The sequence below is a fragment of the Bradysia coprophila genome (assembly GCF_014529535.1).
Source record: "Bradysia coprophila strain Holo2 chromosome X unlocalized genomic scaffold, BU_Bcop_v1 contig_130, whole genome shotgun sequence".
In the NCBI taxonomy this organism is placed as follows: domain Eukaryota; kingdom Metazoa; phylum Arthropoda; class Insecta; order Diptera; family Sciaridae; genus Bradysia; species Bradysia coprophila.
This window is the reverse complement of record NW_023503296.1, coordinates 2,156,704-2,180,410: the sequence shown is the minus strand read 5'-3', so window position 1 is coordinate 2,180,410 and position 23,707 is coordinate 2,156,704. Positions and strand designations below refer to the sequence as shown.

At 34.2% G+C, this 23,707-nt stretch overlaps 3 protein-coding genes across 5 annotated transcripts in view; all 3 read left to right on the top strand.

The window, feature by feature from the left end:
* The window catches only part of LOC119067919 (protein serrate), a 72,296-nt gene extending 59,572 nt beyond the window's left edge, over positions 1–12,724 (top strand). Inside the window, exons 10-18 of the mRNA XM_037171221.1 lie at positions 6,218–6,553; positions 6,628–6,755; positions 8,592–8,742; positions 9,234–9,368; positions 9,497–9,592; positions 9,808–10,179; positions 10,246–10,805; positions 10,872–11,018; positions 11,086–12,724. Of these exons, the coding sequence (XP_037027116.1) occupies positions 6,218–6,553; positions 6,628–6,755; positions 8,592–8,742; positions 9,234–9,368; positions 9,497–9,592; positions 9,808–10,179; positions 10,246–10,805; positions 10,872–11,018; positions 11,086–11,661 (2,501 nt within the window). The 3' untranslated portion in view covers positions 11,662–12,724. The remainder of the gene's footprint in view (positions 1–6,217; positions 6,554–6,627; positions 6,756–8,591; positions 8,743–9,233; positions 9,369–9,496; positions 9,593–9,807; positions 10,180–10,245; positions 10,806–10,871; positions 11,019–11,085) is intronic.
* A 4,740-nt stretch (positions 12,725–17,464) lies between these two features.
* LOC119067932 (serine palmitoyltransferase small subunit B) lies at positions 17,465–20,584 on the top strand. Of its 3 annotated transcripts, none has more exons than XM_037171247.1 (4): positions 17,465–17,519; positions 18,107–18,168; positions 18,231–18,346; positions 20,218–20,584. In XM_037171247.1, exons 3-4 carry the CDS (start codon positions 18,247–18,249, stop codon positions 20,370–20,372), a joined length of 255 nt encoding a protein of 84 aa, XP_037027142.1. In that variant the 5' UTR covers positions 17,465–17,519; positions 18,107–18,168; positions 18,231–18,246; the 3' UTR covers positions 20,373–20,584. The 3 variants fall into 3 exon arrangements, with proteins under 3 accessions (XP_037027142.1, XP_037027143.1, XP_037027141.1); XM_037171248.1 differs by having other exon boundaries at positions 17,474–17,519; positions 18,107–18,164; XM_037171246.1 differs by lacking the exon at positions 17,465–17,519 and having other exon boundaries at positions 18,077–18,168.
* A 1,263-nt stretch (positions 20,585–21,847) lies between these two features.
* Positions 21,848–23,621, top strand: LOC119067929 (uridine diphosphate glucose pyrophosphatase NUDT14-like). Its single transcript, XM_037171243.1, has 4 exons — positions 21,848–22,181; positions 22,246–22,459; positions 22,524–22,615; positions 23,384–23,621. The coding sequence occupies exons 1-4, from the start codon at positions 21,989–21,991 to the stop codon at positions 23,515–23,517; spliced, it is 633 nt and encodes a 210-aa protein (XP_037027138.1). The 5' UTR covers positions 21,848–21,988; the 3' UTR covers positions 23,518–23,621.
* Positions 23,622–23,707: the final 86 nt, after the last annotated feature.

Here is a 23,707-nt window from a genome sequence, read left to right as displayed (position 1 = left end):
AAAAGTTTCGAAGAAATAAATTTTCGGTTAAATTCACAATATCTATTCCATTCCTACTGAAACAAAGGCCTAACAAACTTTAAAATCTCGAAATTATCAGCAATTTTACATGACTAATGCCATCATTGTCTACCTCATTCGTTGAATACATACTTTGTACAATTTGCGCCTGTTTCTAATTGCCATATATAAATTTTACATTTAGTTTTTTAATCGGCATTAAAATCCATATGCATATCGTTGTTTAAGATTAAACAAACTCATTCGACAGCTATTGCAAATCCGAGCATATCATAATAGCCAATAAAAACTATAAAATCTGTGATACTTTAAAATTCAACGGATTTGCTATCACACTCAGGTCATCAGTGACTGACTATTAAGTAAAACTCACAAAGAACTTAAAAGATCATATAAAATGAATTATATTATTGCATCGTACAAATTGAAGTTTGACATTTATGGAATATAACTCAATTGAAAATATTATATAGTACGATGTGGTGGAAGATTACATATAATAATTTCTATATATAAATAATATATAAAATAGTGAAACATTGTTGTCTTTATAGTTGAATAGTTGATTTCGAAAAATATTAAATCTTTATTGCAAGCATAACTTAACATACTTATAAGCGAAGTCTTAATGTGTGTTATAGTTTAGTTGTCCTAATAGATGATTTATTTATTTGTTTTCATTTCGTAACGTTAATATCATAATTTAGTTTGATGAATCAATTGGAAAAACGGCAAGTATATTACCACCAGTATAGTTAGTCAGTCTTAGTACTTCCTCTGATTTAAATATATTTTTACATTTTTAAATCTTTTACTTCATTAGTTTTACCATGCATATCTCGATATAAAACCTCATTACTTAGAATTCGTTGCTTATTTGTGTCGATGCTGTGGCAGGGTTCGAAAAATTATGATTTTTCGGGTTTGATGTTCAAACCTTAAATTTGATGATCAAGTTGAAGTGGACCGACAAAATCAAGTTGATTTTAATATCAAGTTCACAATTTTGAACATCGAGCTTGATTTGATGTCAGAAAAAATGAGTTGAGGTTGATTTTCGAACCCTGAGTGCACATGATAGTCGACTAACATTTTCTTACAAAATTTTCTAGTTGTGCATGTATTTCGAGTTTTGTAGTTTTCTTATTTCTGGGGGTTCGGAAAAATCTGTGTTCAGTCAATTTGAAAGTTGATTTGAGAATAATCCGACGACTTTAATGTCACTTACAGGAAAGTCGCCTAAAGCAGCTAAGTCTGAACTAGAACCATAAATAATCATGATAATCTCTGATGTTATCTCCTTTTCTGATTTCGACTTTCATGATTATTTATGGTTCTAATGCACTGCTGTGGATGATACTTGACAATGTCGAAATACAGACATAGACATGACATATCGTTTAACAATTTGTAGATGAAGACGTGGATGTGGTGCAATTAACAGAATATGGAATGAACTTAGTTCTATCGACAAGAAAGCAGACAAACTGTTTCCGGTGATGTTATGCTTTAGCTATTTACATGCTACATGTGTCAAAAATTATATGTTTACAATTTCAAGTACAGCGTTAGAAGCAGTCAGCATGTACGCCACTACTTTCGACGACTAAACAACCACACGTAACTCAATAGAGAAGTGAAAAGTTACAATTATTGACATCGGCTTCGTCTCGGAAACTAGATTATTCAACTTTTCATACCAAAGTTGCCGCAATGACATATGATTTCTAAGTCAACTTAGATGGACTAAGATGGACTTAGATGCGAGGAAAAAAATGGAAAAACATTAAACGTTCCTAATAGAGATATTGTAAAATGCCGACATCGATGTTCCTAAGGAGCGACAACAATATTCAATGGAACCGATAAGGGTAAAATTTACAACGATTATCGGTAAATTATCGGCAAATCCCATTGATTTCAACGATGTGGAATGCAAAATCAATGGGCGGGCATTCAAATTCAATTTTTCTCATCTTGATTGTTCTATTTTTGTCAAAAACGGTTATATATTCAAGGCACTTCAAGCATGAGCAATACTCTCAATAGAGCACTTAAAGTCGACAGTGTATCATATAAATTTTGGCACTGTAAAAAAATTTGGCAGGCTGACAGCTGTCACTCGAAACACTTTTTCTTGAAGTGCGTTGATTTGATCAAAGAATTTTGCAGTGGTGAAAGAGAATGTAGAAAATAGTGAGCCCTCATCGAGCTCACTTAAATGAACTGGTTAATTCCTAGCAAACTGGACTTTTACATCCAAATTTTGACATAGCAAGACTTGTTGAATAACTTTCTATTTTCTCTCTTTTATCGCTCTTTTAACACTTTAATAAAGTTCAGTGAACAGTGTTCACTATTTGTAGTTCAAGTAATCGTTTGAATAACATTTATTATTTATTTCTTCCGCGTGCAACTCTTTTTTTATTATCGAATGCCACTCCGATGCAACTCTTTTTTTTCGCGTGCAACTCCGATGCAACTCTTTTTTTTTCGCGTGCAACTTTTTGCAACTCATTTGAAACTCTTTTGAGTGGTTTGCCCCTCGCTTAGATATGGACTCTTTGGAAACTCAAGCTTAAATGTAATAGATTTTCGTATTACATTTCTAGTACACTTTTTGTCATAAAATTGCAAATGCCAACGCTCAATTTTTTTATGGCTAACTTGAAAGCCATGACATTTCATGGATATTTTACCAGAGTGTATTTAGAAGCTCATATTGGCAAAACATTATAGCTACGTCCATCCTAGTCAATATTAAATTTGTTAGTCATCTAATTTGGTTAAAAGAAAAACAAAATGCTACCAATTGTCTGAAAAAGTAGCTTCAGCAGCCGTCAGGCAGTTGCACTTGATCCTATTTCTAATTATTATTTTTTATTATTTCAACTTGTCAGCATGTCATTTCTTTTTAAATTGGATCGTGTGTGTGCCCCATTAGAAAACGAAGAGAATGAAACCATTTCAAACTGGTAAACGTCCACCCCAAAACGGATTAATCTGTAAGACATTTTAAAACGTTTTCCAAGCAAGAACGATGCAACAAGTTTGAATCTTTGTTCAATTCATGGAATCTTGGCTGACTTCTTCGAATGAGAGTCACGATAGAAAAGTAGATTGAACTGAAATTGTGATATTAATTCAGGTAGATGATGACCACTATTTAGATATATAAAATCAGAAGGCTTGCTTGTTCACTACGATTTCTGTTTTCGATTAAAAATATGTTATTTTAGGCATGCAGTCATATTTTCTGTTACTCAAAAGGCTTATCTAATCTTCAGATTGGCAAGTGATACTTAGTTGCAATCTTTGCAATGATTTTAATAATAAAAAAAAAGATTTTTGACCTTTGTATAGAGCGTTTCATACAACTTATTACATATCAATCATTTATGAAAACAACCACAAGAGAAAAACAGATAATCTGATTGGTTCCCAGAGAATAATACTTTTCGGTGATTTTTTCGAACTAATCTCGCCCAAGTGATCTAATATAAACTGACTATGTGTAGGTTACATTATTTTGTAAAAGCAATTGTAAACAAGATTTAAATTAACTTGATTTAATTTTAGATAAAAAAAATTAAATTAAACTTTTCTATTACATTTTTTAATAATTTCAAATGAAAAGATATCAAACGGAATGGAAGGAACGAAAAAAAAACTAGAATTTAAAAACATTTTAAATAAATACAAAATGTTTACATAATAACGAAATTCATATATAATATAATTAATGCATTTTTGTAGTTGTTCCATGGACTTTTTTTTCTTTTTCTTCAAAACGAATTCATATCATTAGAGCTTGTTATTTTAATTTAGTTAACAACAACAAAGAAACAATTTTTTTTACCTTATAAAATATTAAGGTTGATAGTTGGTATAATAAGTGGTATTTCAAGTAGGTGGTTAACTACTGAACCAGTGTTAAGCGCACTTGATAGAAAAATGTGTAAAAAGAGTCATTAAAATGTAACATGTAGAAAATACACATTTCGTTTAATTAAATAGATACGCGAGAGAAGTAGAGAAAAAAAAAATTGAGACATGTGCGCACAATGGCTTCACCGTAAAATTCGTTGAAATAATAAATAATTTGAACTATCTCATGCTCCACTTTACGTTGCTTTTTTATTACATTACCACCAACAGAATGCATAACTCGGATAGCTTAGAATGTTCTTTCAGTCTGAGAACGATTAGGAATTTGCAGATCGAGTAGTATTGTCATGGCACCGCGACCATATCTGATTACATGTTTGATTTACTCGTTATCATGTTAAGAGTGCTAAGAGTGAGTACATATCAGATGAGCGGAGTATTGTTGGCTGGTAAGGTGTATTAAGACACCTGGCACTGATCGAATTAGTCCTCACGCCAGAGTCTATTAGAGACAAACTTTGGTGAAATTTAGAGAAACTTAGTGAAACTATTAACATGGAGTTCAGCTAAATTCCAGTAGAATTTCACCAATTTTGAGAAGTTCTTAAGGCTGTTTTCATAAATTGTTGCCAGAGTTACCTGAGGTCGATATTTTTTTTCTAAATTTTACTAAATCTACAGTGAACGACATCTCAAATGTCTCACTGTCAAATTTTTCTGAGAATTTTATTGTGTCATTGCAAATTCACAATGACATTCTCTGAAAAAAATGTCAGTGAGACATTTGAGATGTCGTTCACTGTAACAAAACCAAATTAGAGAAAAATTTCACGAAAATGAGATCTCTTTCTCACGCTACAGATCACATGATCAATCTTAGTTATCACATTACACAAATAAACTTGCTTGATCGATAGGGATATGGTATCTAATACATACCATATGTATATGTGGCAAGTACACGGAGCTCTCGAAATCCAAATGAAAAGTCTCTATTTCATGTGTTTATTGACCTCAGATTCGCCTCGGATCAACAAAATTCACATGAATGCTCGACTTCTTATCCCTTGTTATGTAGATGACTATTAATTATGTGCTCTCTAATGATTAAGATAATGAATGAACCAAAAGGGAAACAGCTCGGCTAGATAAATTTAGAGTGAGGCCGCTAGTAGTCGGCAACTGTCAAAATTTCCTAAGCACTTTTCTTCGCCCAATAAAGTCGGATGACAATGTCTGCACGCCCATTATAATTTCAGCGAATTAGCCACGATCTAACCTTTTGTACCTTCAATTTTACAATTAATTGAAATTTGTTCTTTCCCGCACATCGCACAATTAGTAGTTTTATTGCTATTTCACGTTTTTAACGAGCAGCAAACTTGTGTCGGTAGACCGAAATGAGTTTTTGAGTTCACAAAAAAAGAGGAAGAAAAAAATTGTTTAGGAATGAAAGACATAAAGATTCAACAACATTTCCATTATGAAACACAATATGTACAGGTGATTCAACTTTATGATAATTATTTTAAAACATAATGAACGCATTTATTTTCTCCTTTTATTAACCGAAATGGCTTGTACATCTTGAACGGTGTATCAACTAGATAAAATACACATTTCAACGCGTAACATCCACGATAAGTTGATAAATACCATGATGCCGTTGTTTCCATGTTGAATACATAAGCATGTTTTTAACTTCGATTTTATGCCAATATTTTATTATTAAACTATTAAAATAACAGATAAAATTTGTTTTTATGACTAGCCTATGTACACGGCCAATCATATAATGTGTAGATGTGTAAATTCAAAGCAACATGAAAAATATTTTTCAGAAAAACTGTACACATCGAACGAAGTCATTAAAAATTGTTATAAAACGGAGAAGAAAATATTAATGAAAAATTATAATTACATAAATCTCATATTATACGTTTGTGGGGCTTTTTTGCCGTAGCACAAAAACGATGTTGATGTTTAACGTTGATTACACATTGTACATTGCATTTTTACATCTGTGTGCAATGTGCATGGTTTTTGAAAAAGGAAGAAATGAAATGCTTCAAAGCTACCATTATATGTAGAACCACACATCAAGTACACGACTCACTCAATCTTAAGACTTAATCGAAAATCAACATTCGAAACATCCATCGGTTGGTTTTTATTTTTATTTATTTTTTAGCATAAAAATTGTTTAATCTCTGTTGTTGAGGTGCGAATTCATATTTTTAATGAGGATATTTTCTGACAAGGACATGAATCTGTACTGAATGAATCTGTACTGAATCGTATTTTTCAGACATCGACGAATGTGCTGGCGGTCCGTGCGAACATGGCGGTACTTGTATCGATCTTGTCGGTGGTTTCCGATGTGAATGTCCACCGGAATGGACCGGCGATGTATGCCAAACCGATGTGGACGAATGCGAATCGAATCCCGCTTCGAAATTGGGACCATGCGTCAATGCGAATGCGTGCCATAATACACCCGGTGCATTCACTTGTTCCTGCCAGGACGGCTGGGGTGGAATGACTTGCGCTAAAGATTTAGATGATTGTTTGGGTCAGTGTAAGCATGGTACTTGCATCGATTTGGTGAACGACTATCATTGTGCTTGCTCTAGCGGATTTACGGGTAAGACGAAAGAAATTTTTGGCGATGACTTGCAATTGAATGATGCGAACAAAAAATGTTTGATTCTAATTTAGGCCGCAATTGTGAGACAGACATAGACGAATGTTTAACATCTCCATGCCGAAACGGTGGTGAATGTGTCGATTTGATTGGAAAGTTTAACTGTATTTGTCCGGTTGGCTACTTTGGAACGCTCTGTGAGGTAAGTAAAATCAATAAAACTAAACGAAATTGCAAAAGTATAAATCTTCCAATATGTTCGGAAATCGGTACATATTGTCCAATAATCTGACATAAATAGTGGACAAGTTGTGGATTATTATTTTTCATAGCGACATATCATGTCAGTCATACTTAACGACGAAACGTTACACATTCCTTTTTAAACGAAAAATACCAACCAAAAAATACGCCAAAATTGGGATTAATGCGTATACGTGCTTAGCATAAATTACGAAAGGTAGTTCTTATAACCGAAAGTTTTTTAGGATAAAACATATGACGCAAATCGTGTGGATATGTGGAAGGTTTTTTGTTGTTGCTTTTCTTCGGCGCTTCTGATTTTATTTAAATCGCATTAGGAACGAATTTAAAATTTGAGTTACTTGTAACTCAAGGCAGAGGTGTTCCTTTAGCTAATTAATGTCGAATATTTTGCTGAGCTTAACAGCCTCCTGATATGGACTGACAAAATCTTAATATTTTGTTAAAGAGAAAGTTTTGACGCGATTAAAGTCTGTGGGAATCTGAGACCATCGTCGTCGATTTTTTTTTCGTTTGATTCTTTGTCAGTTTTGAACCAATGTAAAAAAAACTGAAGGTCTTAACAGTTTAAAAAAATTCGTACCACGATTGCTACATCTATTACTTCTTTGGTTTAAAATAGTGGCTAGTGTTGCAATGCAAAATCTTGTACTTCATTAGTTTTAACGTACCTTTTGCTATATTATCGATACACTAACCAGAGCTCGTCGCTTATATTTGTCGTCGATGGCAATAACAGATGTGATGTTGCAATTTCCATATTTTTTCACATATGAGTTCGACTGGAATTCAACCGTTAAACGGTAGATAAAATCTACTGAATAAAAATCTTTTCCATTTTCATAACACTCGGGCACTTAACACTCTATAATGTTCTCCATGTATGTATGTTAAATTAAGATCATACTCAGTCTCATTAACATAAAACCAAATCCATTACGAACAGGCTTCACATCGTAATTTTAACTGAATCCCTCAAAATTTTAGAGAGAATTGTTTTTTTTTTCTTCGTCAGCTTTAGCATTTTTACGTTCAAGATTATGTCACACAACGGTCATACGAACAATATTCATTAATGACACATGTCACTTAACAACAATAACTTAAAAAACATAAAAGATATAACAAGAAATTGTATGAAGGTGCATTTGTGTATATACTTACCACGTTGGCGATATTATAACGTATATATCGTCGTGTATGGCTATGAATGTAACAAATTTTTAATCGGATTAAATGAATAAACATTTTAAAAAGAGCTGTTTATTCTCACGCATAATTAATCATTACACATTAAAAGCATATGAGCTTAAGTCGATAAAAAAAAATTGTTGCTCAACGAGGCTGATTATTGTTTACATACAGGGTTAGAGGATGCGTGAGTTAAGGCATAAATATTCTTAATACTTGGAGAACCTGGACACATAAAATTTGAAAGAATTCCGAGAATGAATTGCTAAATTGCTGTTAAAGGACTTTATGTACGATGAAGGAAGTGCTTAAATGGATTTTCATCATATGAACATTTACGCACTAGTGCGTAATAGTGACGTTTGTAAAACCCCATTCATGTACACAAAATCTTGTTTCTAACTTGTACCAGCTTGCACCTAAACAAGAATCTTGCTTGTTCGGTGTGTTGTGAACCTCGGCGTCGTCTCGGGGTGGACAATTTTCAACATCCATTGAGCAAAATTTGTATTTAGGCACATGTTATGACAATTGCTATTATAATGTTCTGGTTTTGATTGAATCGATTTTTCATCCATTCCAGGAAGCCAAAGACCACTGCTCACCGATACCGTGCGTTGAAGGCACATGCTTGAACACTCCAGGTGGATATTACTGTCATTGTCCACCGGGACGATCTGGAAAGCATTGCGAACTGGTCAGACCGCCCTGTGAAACACCTCCTTGCAACAATGGTAAGTGGAATAAAATCGATTTTATTGTCAGGAAGTATATAGAGTCAATTATAAATAACCGACTGAAATCGTTATGATTTTGTATGTTAAAGTTACTAACCGGAAGAATTGGCTGACATTAGACGTCTTTAACATTCCCTTTGACTCCGAAAACTAATTTCAATTTCATCGAATTCTTTTTACAAATTTTTTTTTTTGTAAGCCAACGCTTAATGACAACGATAAATTTAATTGCACAGCTATTTCATTTAGTTCACTGTGGGAGATCGCATACTGATTCGCCTTATACAAACGAGTAAAGAAAAAGGAAAGAAAAAAAAATCGAGTTATATTTATATCTATGTTGCAATAACGTACCCATTCTCGCATTATATACAACATTTTTCATCTTATACAATACGGCCGATGATGATTCCTCGTGCACAACTCTTGAATATCAAAATAAAAATCATAATTTTCGATTAACACAAAAAAAATCTTCATTTTTTCAGATGGCTGTTCACCAAGCCATAATGAGTCGATTTCATCGACTCCCTGTAGTGGTCACGGTAGATGTGAAACTACATCAAATAATAATCAGCATTGTGTATGTAGTTCGGGATACTTTGGACCATTTTGTGAGCACAGTAAGTTTTCCATTAATAAGAATTAATTGCAAGAATGCGACAAATATTTTGTTTTAAAAACAAGTCCGTCCAACTAGTCGATTGCTGGCTAACGATCATTTAATTGCAATTTTTTATTGATTTAACAGACCTCAACGATTGCACACCGAATCCATGTCAGAACGGTGGCATATGTATTGATGGTGTTGGCGAATTCAGCTGCGAATGCACCTCGGGTTGGTCAGGTAATATTTTAATAATTTTCGTTTGTGTGTTATTTTTTCTCTCAAGTTCTTATGCATTTCGTGCCTCATACCTTTATGGTGCTTTAATTAAAATGTCACACGAGAATGCAGCACGAAAAAAATATATATAAAAAAAACGAGATCCATTTCGACTATAAAACCTTGCTGACAGGAGCATAATTTTAAAATTGCATTTTTTTTGTGTTGTTTGGCAGGTAAAAAATGCACAGACAGAGTTACACAGTGTTTGCCAGGTCAATGTCTAAATGGCGGTTCGTGTGTAAAATCGTTGGCGGTAGGAGGCGAAAATGCACAGTGCCGTTGCACAAACGGATGGGGTGGACCATTTTGTTCCGAACCGTTTGATCAATGCCAAGGACAACCGTGCCATAATGGCGGTACATGCGAATCCGGACCCGGTTGGTTTCGTTGCTTGTGTGCACCAGGATTCTCGGGACCGGACTGTCGAATAAATGTAAATGAATGCTCACCGCAACCGTGCCTGGGTGGAGCAACGTGTCAAGATGGAATTGGTACCTTTTCATGCATTTGTCCACCGGGACGACGAGGGAAACGATGCGAAATTCGTAAGTTTCGATTAATTTTGAAACGACTATGTCCACCTTAACTCATTGCCATTTCTACTTCATCAGTACTGTCGGATCCAGCATCGGTCTGTTTAAACTCAACGTCACTATCGCCCTACAACGCAAAAGCTGAAGATAATACACCGCCTAACACAACCGATGAAACCAGTTGCAATTCTTGCATTTGTTTTAACGGTCAACCGAAATGTTCAAACATATGGTGTGGACTACCCAATTGTCTGCGCAAGAATTCGTCCTCGTCGTTGTGTGAACTACATGAAGTGTGCGTTCCTGCTCTACAGGAAACGTGCCTGTCTCCTCCTTGTATGCCGAGAGGAGATTGTCGTCTACTTGAACCTTCACGTAGAGTAGCTCCACCGAAACTACCGGCTTCTAGTGATTGTTGGCCGAATCAAGCCATACTCGGAGAAACCTGCGCCAGAATAACGATCTTACTGGAAAATCGTCGAATTCCATCGGGTACATCCGTCGAAGGATTGTGTCATGATTTACGAACGTTGGTTGGTACACGGATCGTCAAAGCCAGCCAAGAGGCTGCTCCGCCCTTGCTGATTGTTCTTTGTGATATCAAGACGGGGAATAATGATACCGTTGAAGTTACAGTGGTAAGTAATGTCGATTCGTCGATCTTAATGCTCGAATAGGTCGTTAATTGGCTCTGTTTCCATTAGTCTTCAACACCTCAAGGAAAACATGTTGTGTCGAACGCTATAAAATATTTGGGAGAACTGTTGTCCCGCCAGGGCTCAAACTTAGGTGATAGTTACTTAATCGACCAGCCAGAAACGGCAGCGTTGGCAGCAATTCTTGAAGTGAAGGTAGGAACAACTTTGAATTTTGTCATATCGTTCATCGTTTCTCAACATACTCTCATTTTGCCATTAGGTCGAAACTGCCCTAATTGCTTCAGAACCAGATAATTCCAGCTTTCTGCTAGCCGTAGCATGTGGTACCGCTGTCGCTATATTATGTTTAGTCGCACTAACCGCACTTATGTGGCGACATCGCTCCACTGGCATATGTGCTTCAGCGCTGAATCTATCTCCATCAAACGGAGACTCCCGCCACGAAGAAGAGAAATCGAATAACCTGCAAAACGAAGAGAATTTCCGACGTTATGCCAATCCCCTAAAGGGAAGCGTAACATCGCTGCGTGGAGCTATCGAACTGAGCTTGCAACCAGTTCCCGAAATATCACAAACGGTCACTCTAGCTGGCCCATCCATTGTGCATCGATCCCAGCCGCTGTTTCCGGCATGCGATTCCGATTTCGACAAAGAAACCGATCACACCAAATCGCATCGAGGATCTCAAATTTTGTTGTACAAAGCACAGAATCCGGACATGCGCAAAAACACGGTCGGATCGATCGAAAGTCCGCACAAGGATTTCGGTAAACGGTCGATTAATTGTCAATCAATGCCACCGATTGATCAGGATGTGTTGACGGTGCATGTGTGAGAGAAGTATAATTTGATATTGTGAGTCCGTGCGATAGGTCCGTATCGTAACGGTTCGATATTTAATTTATTTTTCTTTTCGTGGACTTATTAGGGTAATTAATTTATTATTTTTGTTTTAAAATAAAAAATTGGAAAAACTGTTGCTAGCAAAACAATTTAAAATCTTGCCTGAGAGTTGATTGGAATGGGTGTTATGAACAAAAGTTTTTTTTTGGCTTTGCTAATTTCTACGTAACGGGAAAACAAACGGAAGAGTGTAAAATGATCAGTTGTATTATAGTTTTAACTTAACGATAGAATTTTAATTTTTTTTTTTTTTAACTTTTTTATAATATTTCCATAAAAGAATGAGTTGGTTGTAAATATAGCTTCCACAGTGTAGATGTTATTAATTATGCTGTTATGAGCAGAAAGAAGTTTCATGAACCAGAAAGTGCAATTAGAATGTCATTTTTATTAATTTTTTTTTAGAATTTTCCTCGCAATTTTTTTGTTTTATTTTATGTTTTCTATCAATTTACTACATTTTGAAAAACCGCCATTTTTTTACAAGTTACTCTTGTACTGGATGACGAGTGAGCAAGAACGGGAGCAATTTTTTCTCAGTTTGTAAACCAAAGGCTTATGCAGAATCAGCAACAGCTGTACATCTCCAGCTGGTCGACAAAGACAATACCTTTGTATCGAAAACAATTCAAAGGCAAGCTATATACAGTGCATACACACGTTAAGGTCTGTATGTGCGCAAGTAAACTCGTTGTTTAGAATGTGTTTTGATTGTATATTATACAAGTAGAGTGTGTTTGTTGATCAGCTTGTAAAGTTCAGCTGTTGCTGCTTCTGCATAAAACTTTGATTTACAGAATGTATTTCATGATTTTTTAAGAATTTGTTAAGTGCAATAAACCTTTTGCAAATCTGTAGCCTATATTTGGGAGTAAAAAAATGGTTTTACTTTATCGAAAAAAGATTTTGTTTCAGAGAAATCATCAAAAAATTATTATTTTTTACTCCAAAATTTAGGCTACAAATTTGCGGAGGGGTGATCGCTCTTAAGAGTTTAATGGAATTTTCAAAAGTTAAAATCCTAAAATATGCTTTGTTTCTAACTGTACCCACTTCACTATTGTCTCCTTTGAGAGGCTCAAACTGTCTTAAGATCATTACAAATTTAACCTTTCACAATCAGAGTATGCATCCCTATCCCTAAATCTATTACTTCTGTAGTTTAAAAAGCCAATTTAAAGTGTTTTAAATCCTTGTTATCCTTATTTTTAGGAATTCCATTTTAAAAAAATCCATAAAATTCTTAAAAAGTTCCCAAATTTTTTTAATTTGTAAATTCAGGAATTTTTACGAATCATATTCCTAAAAATTGGTTCTATAGGTTCCAGAACATACAATCACTAAACCGAACTGGCGTGCATACGTTATTTTGCACCAGCTGGTCACATACAATTCCAAATGGGACCAGCTGGTGCAAAATAACGTATGCACACCAGTTCGGTTTAGCGATTGTATTTTGGAAATTAAATTCCATAAAATTCTAAAAATTCATAAATTTCTAAAAATTATTAAATTTGAGAAACTTCTCTAGATTCTTTCATTAAAACAGGATTTGAGTGTTTCTCATAAAATCTTATACTTCATGTCCGACTACGTGCTCCTCGTCATTCATAGTTCATTTTATTGTAACGCTAAATTCGGTAAATATTAAAAAATTTTGATAATCACAAAATTAAGAGAAACAAAAACTGATCACCAATCCGTTCTAACATTTTTAAATCCGCATTGAGAAATTTTGATTCTGTTGATCATGAAGCTATCAAATGAATCAAAATTTCTCCTTGTGGAGAAACAAAATTTTTTATTTTCATTTTAATTCCGTTCAACCACACAACGAAAAATCACTCGGTGATCATTTCTTAATTTTTTGGCTATTCAAAATTTAATTCCACACGGTTTCTAATTTCATCGAAATGCTTTCATAAACTTACGTGTAAATTATAATTAGAAACGAAATAAAGAAAATCTTAAAAGTATTTAAGAAAAAATAAAGTTTTCTTTTGTATCGCTGCACAGTCAAATACACTCGTGTATGCATATGAACGAACGCACATTATAATCGATAGATATTTCGAAGAAAAATACTAAGAAAAATGTAAAATTGTTTTATAGACGGTAGAGTGTGATATTATTAATAATTTAATTTAGTAATTTAAAAAGATTTTTTAATTTTATATATAAAAACAAATGAAAATAAAATTAACCGCTGAGAGTGTGAAAAAAAAATTAGTTATCAAACATTCTGTTGAATAAACTTTTAATTTCCAATGAATCAAAACATTTATATCAACAGAATGATAATATAATAACAAAAAAAAATCGCCATTCGCTAAAATCAATCTCAATCTTAGCGTTAATTTAAAATAGGGAATCCAACCGGTATTTTCGAAACCGGCAAAAATCGGTAAAGCGTTTACAAGTATTAAGAATTTCGCTATCGGTTTTTTTCTCCATATTTTGTCTTGTGCAGTTTTCTCATGACATAACTAGCTACATTAGGCCTGAAACACACGCGAAATAATTACACGAAAACGAGACTTTTCATCTTTTTATCCCGAGTTATGTATTGGATTTTACATGTTGAGGACGCCGAAAGCAGTGCTTGAAACATGAAAAGTACGGTTTTCGACGCATGTAGCATGTAAAATCTATTTGAAGGGGTGGGGCTAAATTCCGACAGTTGACTAAAACATTTGTGGACAATATCATCAGATAAGGACAAGAATATTGAATCGGGTTAGGAGTTTTCCTTCATGTTCGTGTCTATGTTCAAAAATTAACGGTATAAGGAGGCGCATATTTCCAAACAACACAGAAAAAATAATTAATTTACCCGATGGGTAATCATAGCAAATCTTTAAAAAATCCTTCAAAAATTTTACGAAAGAAAATCCTCCAATTCATAGAAAAGAGGTTCAAAAAATCAAATAAAATGAAGAAAATCCTTAAGAATTGAAGAAAAAAAATCTTTGAAAATTCATCCAGAATCAGTAAAAAATCCTCTGAATATATTTGGAATGACCTTCGTATTTACTCTTAACTTTGAATTTGGATTTAATACCGGCAACAACACGGAAAACGTAATCTGAATTTACCGATATTTCTTTCAGTGTATTACCGAATATCGGTTTTCAAAAAAATGGACGGTAAATGGATTCCCTAATTTAAAGTCGGAACAAGAAAAGAGAAATTAAACTATAATCCGTTAAGACATTGTACTTTTTAAACTAAAATGTAATTACAGTTCCTTTTAAAAGAAATAAAACAAACGTGTCGAGATCTAAAATGCAAAACAACAGTTAACAGTAGCCCATACATAAATAGGAACTTTTAATTGGAACGATGACAAAATATAGTAGAAATTGTTAACAAGATTTATTAAATAAATAAATGACACGAAAAAAATATGTAAAAAAAACTTTTATTAACAATTCTCTCTCATTTATACATAGAATGTGACGACAATTTAAGGTACGCAGTACTTAGTAATGAATTTTATTTAATTAAAAGTTTATAAATATTTTAATATAATTAACAATCCAAAATAGCAATAGTGTTTATTGTGTGGGGCCAATACATTCCCCCCTAACCCACACACGACCCCAGATTAATAAAAAGTAAATTTTAATACAATTAAAAAAGTGAATAAATAAAAAGGCACAAAAAAAAACATTCCGAATAAATAGACATTCATGAAGAGAAAATTATTTTTATACGTTTTCTGCATATCAATCAACGACAACATTTATTAGTAAACGAATAATAACAGATTCCTGAATTAATTAGCATTTATATTATAGTAAATTAAATGACAACATTTTTATGTACATTAAAATTAAAGGATTTACATGCAAACAAACAAACAGAAAAATATTATAACTTTCGATCAACGTGCATGGTACTATATGAGTGAACAAGTGGTTTTTTTTTCGCGATGTTTTGTACTTTTTAAACTAAGGAATTACGAATGGATCAACTTTTTTTATATAGAAGAAATAAAGTTTTGTTTAATAAAGCTGTGTGTTTACAATGTAATTGGGGGGGACCCTAATTTATTTCTGTGATCGATTTTACTAAGTTGAAAATTCACACCCATCTTGTCGAGGTTAATCTAACTACATCATTACTTTTTCGAATCCACTTTCTTTTCATGGTGATCTTGAAGTGAGGTCAAAAAAATCGATAAAGTTGAGAAAAGACCCGGTCCGGAAATTTTAATTTTTGCATGAAAACAATGCTGTTACTTCGAGAAGAAAACCCCGTGTGCTAGTCAATCAGACAAAAACGTTTTTGAAGCTCACTGTGTTTTGAGCTTAGTTGCGGGGTGTCGTGAACTTTGAAGATTGCTGCTGCTACAACAGGCCATCTTACCATTAAACTAGTCTGTGTACTCTCTTTCGTCTCTTCAATGATACCCAGGCCTGTGTTATGACATCGATCGTGTACTTTTAAAAAGCACTTATGAGCAGCGAAGTCGCGATTTTTTTTTTAGATAACGATACGCGATTTCTTTAATTCTTGAAATGAATATAACAAGGTGAACAATATTCATATCTGCTGTGAAAAGTTGTTTCTCACAGAAATGTTGTTTCGAAAAAGTTTAAGGTTTAATCATTTAACAAGTCAACCAACCTTTGACCATTCAGAACTCCCCGAAGCCATTAGAAATCCTATAATTATTGGACTGAACATGTCCAATACTCGGAACAGATCAGATCAACCTGATAAATTTTCAGATTCAACCGGATTATCGGCTGTTCTGATCTGATCCGATATTTTTTAAGCTTGACCTGAATTGATCTGATTTTAATAATGACTAGCCTGGATAGGTGAAACTAATATTTCTATGTCTATTATCTGTCTAACGAAATAGAGTGCAATTAAACATCAAAGTCTTATGAAATCAAGATGTGGAATTTTGGAATTTTGGAATTTTCCTTGTTTTGCGTTTAGTGACCTCGACTTCGTCTCAGATCAAAAATCGCCAAACAATAATCACCATTTCCACAACCTGTCCCCGTCCAGCTGGTATTCATGTATTGTACATTCAGAAAGTCGTCATCTTGTACATACATTTTCTCTTGTCTCCGTTTACAATTATAATCATGATCCTCTTTTGGCTATTCATCTGTTGTCGATAACGACTACAAAAATAATGACAAGCTCTGGGCAATATGGTTCTTTGTATAGAAATATGCATGTTAAAAAAATTGAAGTACAAGATTTGAAATCAACCTCTTAACACGTAGAGGATAATACTCGAGCAGGCACTTTAGGCACACCAAAAATTCGATTTTTGATTTTTATAAATTTATTTGGTGGTATTCCTCGACCCCCTTAGCACTTTCCGGTGTGCCTAAAGTTGACACGTCACAATACCTGTGTTAAAAATACTTTGATCGATGGAAGTAATAGACTCTAAACTTTAGTACCTAAAGTATTACCTAAAGTAATACTGGTCATACTGGCTTGCCGTCAGTGACAGGTCAACTCAAAATTTACAATTATTCATTCATTCATTGATATTCAAAATAACTTCCAAAGAATCATTCACAATACAAAATGTTGTCAAACTCTCGATTTTCTCCATACAAAAAACGTTGCTCCACACAGAGTGTTGACAATTTGCTCAAAATGAAACTGCAGAAGAGAAATGAGCAATTTACATTTTCAATTAAATGTCAAAGTTGTAAAATAAAAATATTGAAATTCTTCACTGGATCGTCACATTTAAAAATTACTTTGAAAGTGATGAATTAAAAGAAAATGTGCCACTTCCGGGTGCATCAGGTGTGTGTTATCAATTTACTGTAATCTTTGTATCATGCAGTCTCATCTTATCGACGATACTGTGATTTTAATGTAGTTCGGTTAGAAAAAGTCGTCTATTGATGGGTATGCCTATACAATTCGTATATGAGACACTTTTCTGTTGGTAAATAGAAGAAAAAAAACGAAAACAGAGTTAAATATAACTTCAACTAGCGATTACATAGCATATCACATTCTCGGTTACTATCATATGGTTGTTGTATAAAATTGATGGGTCCTATGGCTAAATGGTCTCTTTGCTTTTTTTACCAACAAATAATAAAAAAGCAACTTGCTTCGATTAGATTCAATAGATATAATGACTCAAGTTCAATTTCGCATCGTTCGTTATCACCAACTCAAAAAAGGAAAGAAAATAAAAAATTGATTAGAACACCGTTATCTCTATTATTAGTTTGCAGAGCGAAAATAAGGTGACTAAATGAACTGTTTCACATAATTCATTAAAAAAAAAAGAAATTCATTCAGTCATTGATACCCATCCATGAACGAAGTATTGTTAACCACATCCAGTAAAATATTGTCAAGAAATTTAATTTCAACAGAACTTTTAAATCGATTTAACGGTGGACTATTCGAGCAGTATATTCAGTCATCATCTAGGCAGGTAATTTGTGTATTAGTTCAGAAAAATAATGGCAATTTCTCATTTCGATTTTATGTTTCCAGAACCAGTAAAACAAACATGTTAGACACAGCGAAAAATTGGTTGGCCTACATATATTTGCAGTACGAGTTCTCCACTTGTCTGTACATGTTTGAACCTTGGGAAAGGAAGGCAATCAGTATCCTTTTTCAACAAAAAATTGACAATATTAGTGAATTAACAAATAGTTTCGAAAACTTCTTGTGACTTGTAAGAGACTTTCACCATCAGAGGAGATGAATCAAGCTACTCGGTTCATCACTTTGATGTTTTCTTCCCTAAAATGTCAGTGTTGATAAAACGGTGATGCTAATCGATCAGTTAAAAATTCGGTTTCCAGTCACTCCATCAGCGAAATGTCGACGTTTCACTTCCATTTCCCTTGAATGAATCAATGTTGCTTTCAGTCGCGTAGATTCTTTTACAAGAATTACTTAGTTGTAGTACCGTTACTGATACTGGACCCATTCTTTATTTCACCGTAACGTATACCATTCACCGTTTATTTAATTACTTGCTCCAAATTTGAAATTAATTGTCGGTATCTCAATCAATTTGTTTATATCGAATGAGCATCCGGGTTATATTAGACTTTGAACTGATAGAAGGTGCTGAAAATTTTAGTGTAAAATTCGCTGTGTTACGAAAAAGGGAAAGGGCAGGAGTTTCAAATTTCAAATAAAGTGGCACTGTCATTACCTTCTCTACGATATAGCCACCAGCGGGTATAGACCTATTTTTGGAAAATTGATTTGCTAAATTGTTAAAAAAATAATTTTTTTTAAATTAGAAAATTTTAACAAATTTTAGAAATCCATTTTTTTTTAAATAGGCCCTGAGCAGTAACACGACTTGATTTTCATTTAAGAGCTTCCGAGCGTACGCTGAAATTGTAGCCTACATTTCTGCGTTTCGAAATTTTTGATCGCTGATATCTTTTTACGAGAGCCCTTTTTGAAAAATTTACGACCACATTTTCGAGTAAAAATATGTCAGCTTTTGAATAAAAAATAAAATTGTCTGTGAAAGTTCCATGTGCTTTGAGAAAAGTGTACCTTTGATGCAAATTTGGGGCATCGGTACAGTTTCCTCAAAGCACATGAAACTTTCACAGACAATTTTATTTTTTATTCAAAGCTGACATATTTTTACTCGAAAATGTGGTCGTACATTTTTCGAAAAGGGCTCTCGTAAAAAGATATAAGCGATCAAAAATTTCGAAACGCAGAAATGTAGGCTACAATTTCAGCGTATGCTCGGAACCTCTTAACGTTTTTGGTGTTGTTTCATGTCTACACCAAAATGACCGTGCATGTGCAGTGTACTGCACAAAATCGATTTCTAGCAGCAGAAATAGTTATTTGTTCAATGAGGGAAGAAAAGTTGAGAATTGCACTTCGAGCTACGCTCTGGCCACAAGTCACCCGAGATATGCAATTTCCAACACAACGTTTTTCAAAGCGAAGTTTCCGAAGTTTGATCGGAGGGAGAAAATGACTCTTTTCTCGCCTGCGTTGTGAAAATTTTGTTCATAAGACTGTAGTTCTTGGTCATTCAAAAGAACTGTAAAATCTTGCCAGCCCTTGAACCATTGATATAAATGAGAAAACATTCTGGGTGTTTGAAGGATTGATTTTGATAAATGGGAGAGGCTTGGTGGCAGTATACTTACATCAGAATTCTAGACTTCGCTCTCTTAAAAAAAAAAAAAAACTATCAACTTTGGCACCCAATAAATTATTCATCTCCACCACTTTCAACTTCTAAATTTTAATTGTTTTAAAAAAGCATTTTCCTCTTATTTAGCCACATGTTATTTTCCATCAAGCACTGCGACTGAAAAGCACAATTATTTTTTGATAAGAAATTACATTATCTTCTGATATTTTTTTTACATGCTCAGCGATTAGTTGGATTAGGCGGATACTGATAAATGAAATGTTTGCATTTTATTAATATTATAGTGAAAAAAGCGAAAGTCAATAATTTCCTTACATACACACAATCTAGATACTGTTGTAATAGCGATTATCGTACTAATCACATTCTCCAGCTACATGTATTTACCAAGCTACACCGAATCGTTACTAAATTTCTTATCATCGGCCCCAAAACAAATAGATTCCCACTTGCAGCAACCACAAATCATTCCAATAATTAGTTAAGTATTTTCGAACCATTTTTCTAATGCCAATCTAAGCCATCACCAGTTTAAGTAGAAGCGCGTCGATTAACTTTTAGTGTTCATTATTATAAAGTGCTTTAGTTATCAAATTAAAGGAATTGTTATTTCGAGTCGAAGACAAGGCACATTACACACACAAAAAAACATTACTAATGTGATAAAAATTGAATAAAATTTACCAAATTGCAAAAAGGTGTTTTTGATTTGGATTGGAGTATGAGATCCATGTTTTTGTGTGAATTTTGTTGATGCGAGGTGAATCCGAGGTCAACAATCGCATGAAAAATGGAATTTACATGTTAGGGCCGTCAAAAGTTTATGAATTTTGATGAAAAGAACGATTTTCAACCCGCAATCATAAAATCAAAAATCTATTATGTCTCTACCGTGTATGCTCAAGCTCATAAATGATTATCTTATTATTCGGTTTGGCGTAAACACTATATAGTGTTAAAAGAGAATGTCAAAAAGAATGTTCACCCATCGAGCTCAGTTAAATTAACTGGTTTGTTCCTAGTTAACTGGACTTTTTCGTACAAATTTGGACGTATCACCCATCGAAACCAGTTAAGCAACTGGTCATTCTTCTCTCTTTTACGCTCTTTTAACACTGTATAGTCGAATCAACAAATTCCAGGGAAAAGATCACAAAAAGATTCGGAGACAATTTTCGGTGAGAGTTGCAGCCGTCGACTTATCTGTGACGAATTCTTAAGTTGAACCACAGCCTCTGGCTTCCAAGCACAAACATAAAAAAAATATGGAGTTTCTAGTGTGGAGACTCATCTGCGTTTCTTTCGTAACAAACAGGAGGCAGTTTTTTCCTCATGCGTGCGTAAAATAGACTCCAAATCTAACACCTCACATTTGAGTGTTCAGTTCATGCCTGGAGCTAGATTGCTATGGTTGACCTCTAATCATAAAGATTCAGTTGTGTTCTTTGTTAAATTCTCTGTTGTGATTTGAATAATTTCTGGTATTCAAAATGCACCTCACACTGTATCCCATTTAGCATTTAAGATAACGGATCAAAGGCTCTGTAAATGTCTCTGCCGTGTATGCTCAAGCTCATAGAGTTACATTCGACAGATGGCATGGTGGCGCTGTCATTTTTAAACATATCTGGATGTTCATGTATTTTTAAGGCCGATTAGCAGCGCCGCCATGTCACCTCTCGAGTATGCTGCACTGCTGCACTGCTGCAGGCTAATAATTCTCTATCGTCAAAAACATTCGATGAATTTCAAAAAAGTTAAAGCTCACATGTTAGACTTCGGAATGCATTATCTACCCAGTACCGATCCGATACATATATAAAAGCTAAGTAAAATCTGAATTTTTAGTTTATGACTCAGTAAACTAAATATCTGTAAAGAATAACAGATGGCACACTACGCTGACAGTGGCCACAACAACAAAACGGAGAGAGTCGAGCGAATGTTACGTTTTTAGAGCACAGAGCGACCACCTTGCAAATAAAATCACTGAATGACATTTCGACTCTTCGTTAAACATTCTAAAAGAAAGAACGTCCTGTCTACGCTAATTCACTAACAACTACTGAGGACAAGCAGAAAATATTAGAAAAATTACGAAATGGAAAACGTTACAGATGTGTGGTACGGCCCATTACCGGCTGGTTCACCGTATGTCAAGCCACTGCGGTTGCACTATGTTCGAAATGGTGTCGAAAAGTTTTGGGATTTAGTTGATGTACAGGACAGTGTTTGCATCATAATTTACAATAAAACGACAAACAAACTAGTCTTCGTGAAGCAATTTCGACCAGGTAAATGGATTTAGTGGCTTCAAAAGTGATGAAGACCAGAGTGATAATACAATTCATGTTTCAGCTGTGTACTATGGAGTCATCAAGGAAATGGGTTGCAAACACGACGACAAAATCGAATTAGAAAAGTATCCGGCTAAATTGGGAATTACTCTGGAACTGTGTGCAGGAACAGTCGACAAAAATTTGCCATTAAACGAAATTGCGAGGGAGGAGGTGTTGGAAGAGTGTGGCTTCAACGTACCGGTAGATAGATTAGAGACAGTGATGACCCACAAGTAGGAGGATTAATTCAAATCATCCGTTAAGAGATTAAACTGGAAATTGTTGATCCTATTCCAGGTCTGGCGTTGGTGCGAGTGGTGCAAATATGACTATGTTCTATTGTGAAGTCACTGAAGTTGATAAAGTTAACAGTGGTGGAGGTGTCGATGGTAAGTCAATTCGTTCAAAGCCAATATCAACGCTGCCTTGACCATATTGCAAAGCAAGTTCTAGGTATTCTATTAGAAATTCAATTTATTTTTCGGTCAATTTGACTATCTACTCTCCGTGTTATCTTATGCCTATATCAATACGTCAGCAGATGATTCAATCATCTTTTATCAGAGATATTTATCTACGCGTTATTAAGACACTAATTAGAGTACGGTTTATTACGCGCCACAAGCGGTCCTTCAACCATCGTCGTCGCATTAACATGATTTTTTCATTTTTTTATGAACGAACATCGAAAGGTTTAAATGTCGACGTCTTAGAAAAAAAAAATGTTAGTGAAGTTGCCAAGAACAACTTTGTCTTTGAACGTCATAAAAATGTTGACTATAACCATCGAGATTTTCCGAAACAAAAAGTAGCGCACGACTAGCGCAGTACAACCCTGATTTTAAGTTGGAACAAATACACAGATGGCGTGCGGTGTCATATGGTGCAATTTAGCTTTTCAGTAATTTTTCAACTTGTGTAAATAACAAAAATTCAAATTTACAAAAATCCTGATCTATTTTGACACGCGTATATATGACGTATATACAAAGGTCAACATTCATTGCACCTTATAACAAACAAAAGCTCAATCAGTTTCACTTGTCTTCGTCTCGTCTTTCAGCAGTTCTATGTTTGACTTTTTACATTGCATTTTGTTCGCGATTGTAACGCAGAAAACAAACAAAAAATAATCAAATTCAATCCCAATGATTTAGATGAGATCATCGACGTCATTGAACTGTCAATGGATGAGGTCAAAGAGATGGTCAAACAGGGGGCCAAAAATATTAGTCCACCCGCTTGTCTACTGGGTATACTGTGGTTTCTACATAACAAATGTCCGAAATGATAAAATCGGCTCATCAAATTTTTAACTTTGTTATGCAATTTGTATTGTAATTTGAGTGAAAAATATGAAATTAGAAGTTATTGCGGTCCGATGTTCGTTTCAGAATTGGTGACATAATTACATTTCAACCGAAACAGTATCGGGAAGGTAAGACCTTTATCACTTTCTCGGTTGCCGTATCGACTCGCCT